Source organism: Cebus imitator, unplaced genomic scaffold, assembly GCF_001604975.1.
Source record: "Cebus imitator isolate Cc_AM_T3 unplaced genomic scaffold, Cebus_imitator-1.0 Scaffold18, whole genome shotgun sequence".
In the NCBI taxonomy this organism is placed as follows: domain Eukaryota; kingdom Metazoa; phylum Chordata; class Mammalia; order Primates; family Cebidae; genus Cebus; species Cebus imitator.
The window spans coordinates 8,809,013-8,819,637 of record NW_016107333.1 but is presented as its reverse complement, the minus strand read 5'-3'; the positions used below and the strand labels follow the sequence as shown (position 1 = coordinate 8,819,637).

Sequence of the window (10,625 nt, the reverse complement as noted above, 5' to 3'; positions counted from 1 at the left end):
CATGCCCAGCTAATTTTTTGTATTTTTAGTAGAGACGGGGTTTCACCATGTTGACCAGGATGGTCTTGATCTCTTGACCTCGTGATCCACCCGCCTCAGCCTCCCACAGTGCTGGGATTACAGGCTTGAGCCACCGCGCCCGGCCTGGATTGTTAATATATAAAGTCATGTTGTTATTAAGCAGACACAATTTCGCTTCATTGTTTCCTATCAGGATGCTTTTATTTCTTTCTCTTGCCTAATTGCTCTGTCTAGGACTTCTAGTACTATGTTGAAAAAAAGTGGTCAGAGTGTGCATCCTTATCTTGTCCCTGATCTTAGAGGAAAATCTATGCAACATTGAATATGATATTAGCTACAGGTAAATCATATATGGCCTTTATAGTATTGAGAGTACATTCCTTGTATACCTAATCTGTTAAGAGTTTTTTTTTTTTATCATGAAGGGCTGTTGAATTTTGTTAGATGATTTTTTTCTGCATCTATTGACATGATCATATGATTTTTATTTTTCATTTTGTTTATATGGTCTATCACAGTTATAGATTTGTATATGTTTAACCATCCTTGCATCCCTGGGATATAAAATATTCTTGAACACCACACTTTCTATTGATTAAATAATATTTTACTTTATGGAGTTACAAATTTCCATTTTATGGGATTATAATCACTTATTTAGCTTGTTACCTACTATTGGACATTAGTATGGTGTCTGACTGTTCATTATCAAAAAATAAAGAAAAATGAACAAAACCTTAGAAAGACACAAACTACTAAAGCTGACTTAAGAAGAAATAGAAAATCTGAAGATGTAGAAAACCTGAATGTAACAAGTAAGGAGATTGGATTAGTAATAAAATTTCCCATAAAGAAAACTCCACATTCAGGTAGGTTTACTGGTAAATTCTACCCAATATTTAAAGAATTAATGTCAATTGCTTACAAACTCTTCCAAAAGAGTTCTCTATGAGACCAGTATTACCTTGATATCAAAGGCAGATAAAGATATCACAGGAAGATAAAACTACAGACCTAATATTTTTCTGAATATAGATACAAAAATCTTCAAAATACTAGCAAATTGAAACCAGCAACATATGAAAATGATTATATATCATGACCAACTAAGATTTATTCCCGAAATGCAAAGTTGGCTTAATATCCAAAATCAATTCATGTAATACATCAATTGAATAAAAAACAAAAGCTATATGATTATATCAATAGATGCAAAAAGAGCATTTAACAAAATTAAACATTTTTTCATTAAAACACTAAATAAACTAGAAAAGACAGGAACTCCTTCAACCTGATAAAAGCTATTTATGAAAACTCACAGGTAGCATAAAACTTCATGTTGAAATATTACTTTCCTGTAAAATCAAAAATAAGATAAGAATATTTACTCTTATTACCCAGTTTAATATTTTACTGGGAGGTCAATTAGGCAAGAAAATGAAATAAAAGATACCTGTATTGGGGAGGAAGAAGTTAACTATCGCTATCTGCAGATGACATGATCTTATACATAAAACTAAAGAATCCATTAAAAATTATTGAAATTAATAAATTCAATAGGTTGCTTGATATAAGGTAAATATACAAAATCAATATATTTATATACACTAGCAATAATCTGAAAATTAAATTTAAAAAATTTCACTTATAATAGTATCAAAAAGAATAAAATATTTTGGAATAAATTTGGAAAAGTAGTGCAAATCTTGATCTCTGAAAATTGCATAACATTATTGAAAGAATGAAAGAATGCCCAAATAAATGGAAATACATCTCATGTTCATTGATTGGAAGACTGGATGTTGTTAATATAGCATATTCCCCAAATTACTTCAATGCAATTTTTATCAAAATTCCAGCTGCTTTCTTTTATTTTGTCTTTTATTTCCTCTCCTCTCCCCCTCCCCCTCCCTCTCCCTCTCCTCTCCTCTCTCCTTCTCTTTTCTTCCTTTTTTTTTCTTTGTTGGAGTCTTGCTCTGTCACTCAGGCTGGAGTGCAGTGGCGCCATCTTGGTTCACTGCAACCTCTGCCTCTCAGGTTCAAGTGATTCTTCTGCCTCAGCCTCCCGAGTAGCTGGAAGGCACCTTCCACCACACCTGGCTAATTTTTGTGTTTTCAGTAGAGACAGGGTTTTGCCATGTTGGCCTGGCTGGTCTTGAACTCCTGACCTCAGGTGATCCACCTGCCTCAGCTTCCCAAAGTGCTGGGAGTACAGGTGTAAGCCACTGTGCCCAGCTTGCTTCCTCCCTTCTTCCCTCCCTTCTTCCCTCCCTGCCTCCCTCCCTCCCTCCCTCCCTTCTTTCCTTTTTGGAGATGCAAGGGATCTAGAAAGTAAGAAAAAAATCTTGAGAAAGAACACAGTTGAAGGACTCAGACTTCCCAAATTCAAAACTGAATAAGAAGTTACAGTAATCAAGACAACGTGATACTGGTGTAAGGAAAGACCTGTAAGTCAATGGAATGGAATTAAGAGTTGAAAAATAAATTCTCACATTTATGGTCAATTGATTTTTGACAAGAATGCCAAGATAATCAAATGGAGGGAAATAATATTCTTTTTGAAACATGCCCTGCTGGGACAATAGGGATAACTTTATTAGAAGAATGAAGTTAAACTCCTACCTCATAACACACACACAAATTAACTCCAAATGGATCATAGACCTAAATGTAAGAGCTAAAAGTATAAGACTTAGAAAAAATAGATGAAAAATATTTGTGACCTTAAATTAGACAGTGTATCTTAGATATCACACCAAAAACAAGCTACAAAAGAAAAAAACAGATAAATTAGACTGTCGAAATTAAAAACTATAGGGCTGCAAAGGATATCACCAAGAAAGTGAAAAGATAACCACAGAGAAAACACTTGCAAATCATATATCTGATAAGGGACTAGTATCCAGAATATATGAAGAACTCTTACAACTTCATAAAAAAGATAAATTAATTTAAATATGGTAAAGGACTAATAAGTATATTAAATGATGCTGAACATCATTAGCTCTCAGGGAAATGCATATCAAAACTTTAATGAGATCCCACTTTACACTCTCCAGGATAACTATAGATAATAGCAATAGTTGTCTGGGATGTGGGCAAACTGGGACTCTTACACATTGCTAGATAGAATGTAGAAAGCTGTCTGGGTGTGGTGGCTTATGCCTATAATCCCAGCACTCTGGGAGGCCAAGGCAGGAGGATCACCTGAGGGGTCAGGAGTTCAAGACCAGCCTGGCTATCATGGTGAAACCCTGTCTCTACTAAAACTACAAAAATCAGCTGGGCATGGTGGCGGATGCCTGTAATCCCAGCTACTCAGGAGGATGAGGCAGGAGAATCGCTTGAACTTGGGAGGCAGAGATTGCAGTAAGTGAAGATTGAACCATTGCACTCCAGCCTATGCAACAACAGCGAAACTCTGTCTCAAGAAAAAAAAAATGTAGAAAGCTGTAGTCACTTTGGAAAACAGTCTGGCAGTTCCTCAAAACGTTAATATAATATATAGTATGTAAGGCTTTTAGAATAAAATAAATGGAAAAATATTTGTGACCTTAAATTAGACAGTGTATCTTAGATATGACACCAAAAACAAGCTACAAAAGAAAAAAACAGATAATATAAGTGTAGAGTTACCATATGACCCAACAGGTCCACTTCCAAGTGTATACCCAAGGGAAATGAAAACATATGTCCACATAAAATCTTGTACATGAGTATTTATGGTAGCATTATTTATAATACAAAAGTGGGAACAACCCAAATGTCTGTCAACTTCCAAATGGTTAAAGTATGGTATGGTGATACAGTAAAATGTTATTTAATAATAAAAAGAAATAAAGTACTGATGCATGCAACACGGATGAACCTTGAAAATACCATGCTAAGTGAAAGAAGCCAACCACAAAATACCACACATTGTGTGATTACACTTAAATGACATGTCCAGAGTGTCCATAATATACTTTCTACAGAGATGGAAAGTAGATTAGTGGTTTCCTGAGGCTGGGGGAGGGAGTTGGGGGAATTGGGTAATGACTACTGGGTAAAGAGTTCTTTCTGGGGTGATGAAATGGTCTAAAATAGAATGTGGTGATCGTTTCACAACTCTGAATACACTAAAAGCCATTGAGCACTTTAAATTGGTAAATTATATGTGAATTATGTTCTGATAAAGTTGTGTTTAGGTGTCTGTAAAAATGATGGCGCAAATACTCTCTTTTACAAATCTTTTTAGTTGTTGTTCATAGTTATTTGCACATCTAGTGATTTGTCCCAAGGAAAGAGCATGTAAAAGAACATAAGCCATTTTAAAGCCTTTAATGTATACTACAAAATTACATTCCACAAGTTTTATACAGTTGTGCATTTCATTGGCCTGTTTTGTTTTATCCTTGACAACCTAAATAATTTATTAGTGGTATTCGTCTGAGGATCCTCTGAGTCTATTAGAGTGCCTTTCTTATAGAAGGTATTCAATAAATACATGCTCTAAGTGAGGAAAACATTTTTGGTTGATTTTTAGGTGCAAATGGTTTCTTTTGATTTTAATTCATATGGCTTTGTTTATTAGTGATAGTGACATCTTCTCTTATTTTATTGCCTTTGTATAACTTTGTGAATTGTCTCTTCATGTCCTTTGCGTACTTTTCCATTGTGGTAACTATCTTCTAAAAATGTTATATAATTATTTAAAAATATGTGAAGCTGGGTATCGTGGATCATGCTTGTAATCCCAGCCCTTTGGGAGGCCAAGGTGGGCAGATCACTGGAGCCCGAGAGTTTGAGGCCAGCCTGGGCAACGTAGTGAGACCCCATCCCTAAAAAAGATAAATAACATAAAAGTATATTAAAAGATTAACTCGTTGTCTATCACATGCATTACAAATATCCCCCCTATTTGCCATTTGTTTGTTAATTTTATTTATGATGATTTAAAATTATATTTTTTGGTGATCAAGTCAGTTTTTTTTCCCATTGTGATATTTTCCTTTGCTTGTCTATCGCTTTCTTAGAGATAAGATAAACATTGATTCATTCTTTTATAGGTATTCTATGATTTCATTGAAAATATAATCTTCAATGCGCCTAGTATTCATTTTGTTGTAAGATAAAGATAACTTAGGTTTCTCTTATAGTTCATCAGGTATCCCACTACTGTATTGAGTCATATTTTCTATCACCACTCTTACTAAGTACTGAAGTTTCACATACATTTTGGTTGGTTTCTGAGTTTTCTGTTGTCTTCCATTGCTTTGTTTAAAGTGTATATTATTCTGACTTTCCATAGCTGAATATGGCTGAATAAGTCCACCTTTGTTAATCTCGTTTTATTTAAAAATGGTCATTTTCACTCATTTTCCAGTTAAGTAGTTTTATGCTCTCAGTGAATGTGATTTAACACCCCATTGCTCACCCTATTCATCTCCCAATGCCCAAATGAAAAGCTTTAGAAGACTTCGGCCCTTGCCCTGGCCCCATCACTTTCTGGCTGCGTGGGCTTAGGCTAGTTATTGAACATGCCTGACTCTCACTTTCCTCCTCTGTAAGTCAGCGGGAATCATATACTTCCTGTAAGGCTGAGAGGTTCAAACGGAATAATCTGTATGGAGGCACCTGGTAAACCATGTAGTAATATCCGAGTGCTTTTTATGGTTTTACCTAAGGGGCCAGTGAGGCCCAGAGAAGCGCTGGGACCTAGGTAAGGTCACAAGCAAGTTCATGTGGAATGTATCCAGATTTAGAACCCTAGCCCGTGTCCCAGGGCTTCCAACTGGGTTCTGCTGCCTGCAGTCCTGGGTGTGTTCTGATTAGCCTGTGTAGTGGTCTTGGTGTAAGTATTTCTCCTGTACTGTCCCCTATAGGTTGTGGCTGGTCATACCATTTCCCTGGTTCCCCCGATGCTCCTGATTACCTGGAAGGGCCATTTGGATAGTGTGGCAGACATCCTGTATGTGGACAACTTCCAGCTGGTTATCAGTGCTGGCCAGGACAGTGATGTCAAGGCTTGGAAACTCTCCGGCGATGCCATTGGTATGGATCCTGCTGAAGCTCAGTGATGCCCAAGGCCCTTCTTGTTTCTATCCCTGTCTGAACATAAGCTGGCATGACCTTTGTGCTCTGTGGGGAGGGAGTTTGAGGCCACAGCAACTGCTTTTGCTTAAATATTACAGTCTGCCCAATTGTCCATTCAGCAAACTGTCCTTCCATCCATTCACCCATCCACCCAATATTATTCACCTATGTATATTTTTGCAAATCAAATATATGATAAGGCATATTCCTTTCTCTTTAAAAAAATAAACTTGTTGCATTGTATGTAAAGAGAACCATATAAACCAGAAGGGTTCAGCTTCTTGGATTTTGAGAAAGTAAACGCATACCCATATTAGCCACCATTCATATCAAGAAACAATTAGGGCCAGGTGACCTGGCCAGGAGCAGGACTTAAGTTTTTCTGTTTTCACTACCTACTTTTTACTCCAGCCCATTCCTTCCCCCACCACCCTAAATCTCACATCTGATGGGGGTCTGGGCGTTCTATGCCATTGCCATTTTACACACAAGCTACCCGAAGCCCAGCTGAGGACCATTCGGTCATTGCCGTAGTACCCCCCCTTCTCAGCCCACATGTAGGCAGGATGCTTTAGGTTTGAGCGCCGAGTGTATCCTAGGGCTTCTGTCTGGCTCATCCAGATATTTGTTGAGTACTCAGTGTTGTGCCCAGCGTATGGTGGGCACTCAACATTTGGGTGAGCGTGGGGCCTGAGGGTGGGGGTTGCTAGCTGACCCTCGAGGAGAGAGGGTAAGGGGCAGAGGGCTTGGAGGAGGGCGGTATGTCAGTCGTCGTTCTGAGCAGCGTCTGGTGAAATCACAGGAACATTTGGCCTGAGCATGTGGAAAAGACTAGAGGATGCCCATGTTGGTCTTCATGAACGCAGAGCAGGCTTAGAGGAGGAGGGCAGCTCTGCTGGCACCTCCTGGAAGGCCTCCCATCTGGAGCTGCGGTGAGTGAGCACAGCTCGCCTGGTCTTCCCTGGCTTGAGGAGGGAGAGGTTGTGAGTCTTCCCAGGTCCCGGGAAGCCTTTACCTGGGTCAGGTAGAGCTAGGCATGGGTAGGGAGGGCCTTCAGAAGGCCAGAGGCTTGAGGGTCGCAGGCAACTCTACTCCACAAGTGGCAGCTATGGGGGGAGAGCCCAGGTCCCATTTTAGCCCAGCTCAGCTGAAAGGTTGAGCAGTGATAGGGCAAGATACAAAAACCCAAGAGCTTGTATGGGGCCCGGTGCCCGAGCCAGGCCCAGGTTTGCTAGAGCTGGCTTCCCTGCAGAGGTCATTGCTACGTAGCCAGAGGTCCCTGGCAGAGGAGTGCTCAGGCCCAAGCCCAAGGCCCTGATCCTGAGCAGACATTTGTGTTACTTCCCTGATTTGCAGGGCACAGCAGACTGCTGGCTGCTCATTCCTCCCCCTGCAGGTGCATCCCCTACCCACTCTGTCCACTCCATCCTTATTCCTGACCAAGTTTCCAGTAATTCAGGTTCATTCAAGAACCTATGTATTGAGATCTACTGACTGCCGGACTTTATGCTAGGTTCTAGAGATAGAAGACATCCAGACCCAGGTCCTGCCTCAGAGAACTCACAGTTTACTCGGCGAGGTAGACAGACACTAATGGCTGTAGCTTTATGTGATAAGTAATGAGAGGATTAGGAACAGGGATAGCTCAGAGGACCATCCACATGGTTGAGTGGATCGAGTAAGGAAGGCTTCACAGGAGAGGTGATATTGGAGTTGGGTTTTGACATTTAAGTAGGAGTTTGTCAGGCACCCACAAAATCTTTGTGGCTTCTGTGCTTCCTTCAAGGCATACATGTTGACAGTCCTGCGGAGGGAGATCAAACAAGGCAAAGGCAGGGTTTCCCTGGGGCAGGGGCAGGCATGTTTAGTCCACAAGGGGAGGTCCAGATAAAGCCAGATGGGGTGTCGGGTCTGCATGGTGGAGAGGATAGAGTGGTGGGAGAGTGGCAGGACCTGCTGGGCCAGCTGGATCCAGGCTTTGCAAATTCTGATTCCACACATGTTCAGTGATGAGCTCTGGGGAGTTTGGCCTGCGGGGAGGGATGGAAGATTGGACAGGATCAGGCCCAGGAAGGGGACGGCCTTTCAGGGTTTCTGGGAGGGTTGCCCTGCCTTGCGGTGGGGGGATATCTTGTGAAGGAAAGGCCCCCACACTAGGGAGCAGCGGGATCTGGCCGAGGCCCTGATATACCAGCGGCGAGAGCAGACGGCACTGATGGCTCTCCTGCATGGGAAGGCAGATGAGGAGGCAGACGCTTGGGCCAAGCTGCAGAAGATGGCCCTGGTGTCCCCGTGGGCCGGAGAACGCCCCCTGGAAGACATTGAGGACAGCTGGAGCAAGTGGGAGTCTGGGGACAAGCAGGTGAGGCTGGGAGGGGAGGGGTACATGGGGAGGCGTGCAGGGACCCCCAACTCTTCGGCTTCACTCGGCATGGCTTCTGCAGGTGAGCAAAGTCCTGGGAGCGGCGTATAAGCCCAAGGAACGCGTGCGGAATACCAGGTTCCTGTCCAGCAGTGTGCCATACGGCTGGATGAAGCAGCAGGTGAGGCGGGATGGGGCAGCTCCCCAGCAGGCTGGGCAGGGTGCCAGGGGCTCCTGTTTTCACCAGCAGCCACCCTTGTGCCCACACGGCCCTTCAGTGGGGGTGGATAGGAACCTTTGCCCTTTAAACAGGATTCTGGGCCATGGACAGGTCTGGGTTGAGACTGATATGGTTTATTTGCCAAGGCCCTGGCTGAGGTCATAGGGGCAGCTTTTGTCCTTGAGGACAAACCTCAAGGGCCTGTGGGACAAGGTCCCCCCTGGGGTAGCCCCTGTCTATAGGCTCCCGAGCATTTTCCATGGTTTGCTGGTTAGCATATTTCCCACCCATGTCCCCGCTACCATGGTGCTCAGCAGCAGACCAGGGCATCGTGCCAGGCACGTAGTAAGAGACAGGGTAAGTGGAAGGAGCGGCTCTCCACTGGGGACAGAAAGGAGCAGAGGACATTGGAAAGAGCAGATCTGAGCTCCATCCTGCCCTTTCCTGGGCAGATCCCAGCCTCTCCCAGCTCCCCTTCCTTGTCTGCTGTGGGAGTGCTGTGGGAGCTCCCTCCTTTGTGAGGTTCCCTTGAGAATAGATGAGATAACGCTGAAGGCCACGTGCCTGCAGGGCCTCCCCGTCTGGGCTGGGGAGAGGCTGGTGTGACATGGATTGCTCCCAGGAGCTCTTTGCACCGGGGCCTCACCCAGGGTCCCAGCTGGAGGCCTCATGCTCAGAAGCGTGCAGTCTGCGCGCCCAGCTCAGGATGCCCATACACACCATAGCTGGGTGGAAAGCAGGGCTGGGCGCCGGCCTGGTGCTGGGTGGGTGCATGAGCCCACAGGCCATGGTTAGTGGCAGCTGCAGTCCTCTGGACACGTCTTCTTGGCCTCGCCTCCTTCCTAAGAGCCTGCTCTTGGTCCTGGGTGTCCCCGCTCCCCGCTCTGTCCCCTGCAGATCTCGCCCCAGGTCTACCGAAGCCTGCACTTCAACGAGCTGACGCCCACTCAGCAGCCCGACTTCCTGACCAGCAGGGGCCCCGACCTGCAGGACAGGCACGTCCGCCTGGTGGTCCCCGACATCCAGAAGGACCTGGTGCCCAGCAGGGAGCAGGCTGCGCTGGATAGCATGGCCAGCACGCCCACGGCCACCTCCTCCCCGTCTTCCTTGTTATCTGTGTCTGCCTCAGCCTCCAGGCTGCTGGATTCCAGCTTACCTGCCTTCCCGAGGCCCCAGTTCTCCTTGCTGCGGCCCCAGTCGGCCTCCAGGGCCCATTCCGCCCTCTTGGTCCCCTCCCCAGTGTCTGAGTCCACCCTGCAGAGGTCAGCAACCCCCAAGCTCACTGTCTCCTCCTTCGGGCAGCCCCCAAGGCCTCTGAAGGCCACCTCCATGCCCTCTGTGAAGGGAGGCTCCCACATCAGGTTCTGAGGGGCCTGCGCTCTCCTCTAGCTCTCCAGCAGGGCAGCCGCGCCCATGGCGAGCCTAGGTGTCTCTGGCTTTTTCCCTCCCAGACCCAGAGGATGTGGCCCTTCCCCCGGCCACCCCACTCGGCCTCTCTGGGGAAGTCCACCTGTCTCCTGACCTTGTCTTCTCTTTGGCCCCCCTGGAGAACCTGGAGCAGAAAATAAATGTTCTCAGCTGTGGGCGTCCACAGCGATGAGGCTGGGCCGTGTGTGTGTTCCTGGCCCCGTAGGTCCCTCGTTATCTGAGAGCAGTCACATCCCCTTATCTGAGACTGGTCACATCCCCTGGCCAGGCCCTGGACAGAGGCAGAGAGGAGAGTCCCTTTCCAAGGACACCTGGGTGTGGCTGTTTCGCTTGGAAACTTGGCTCAGCCTCATGGCAAGCGTGAGGCCCGGCAGCCGTCTGGGGCGGGGGTTGTGGCTGTTCATCTGCCCCTGCTGTCTGTCAGCATCCCTCATCAGCAAACACTCCCTGCCCTGCACCCTGTTCTGTCCCGTGTGCAGAGAGGCCTGGAAGCGTGGTGGGCAGCCCCCCTCCTGGCTC

The 10,625-nt window shown here is 45.3% G+C and overlaps 1 protein-coding gene across 4 annotated transcripts in view; it reads left to right on the top strand.

The window, feature by feature from the left end:
- EFCAB8 (EF-hand calcium binding domain 8) overlaps positions 1–10,280 on the top strand; it is a 71,584-nt gene extending 61,304 nt beyond the window's left edge. For 3 of the 4 annotated variants that reach the window (XM_037733298.1, XM_017514387.2, XM_017514364.2), the window contains 5 exons: positions 5,886–6,054; positions 6,899–7,028; positions 8,254–8,458; positions 8,541–8,639; positions 9,576–10,280. In XM_037733298.1, coding sequence (XP_037589226.1) covers positions 5,886–6,054; positions 6,899–7,028; positions 8,254–8,458; positions 8,541–8,639; positions 9,576–10,046 — 1,074 coding nt within the window. In that variant the 3' untranslated portion in view covers positions 10,047–10,280. The remainder of the gene's footprint in view (positions 1–5,885; positions 6,055–6,898; positions 7,029–8,253; positions 8,459–8,540; positions 8,640–9,575) is intronic. The other variant, XM_017514372.2, reaches the window with a different exon arrangement.
- The last annotated feature ends 345 nt before the right edge of the window (positions 10,281–10,625 follow it).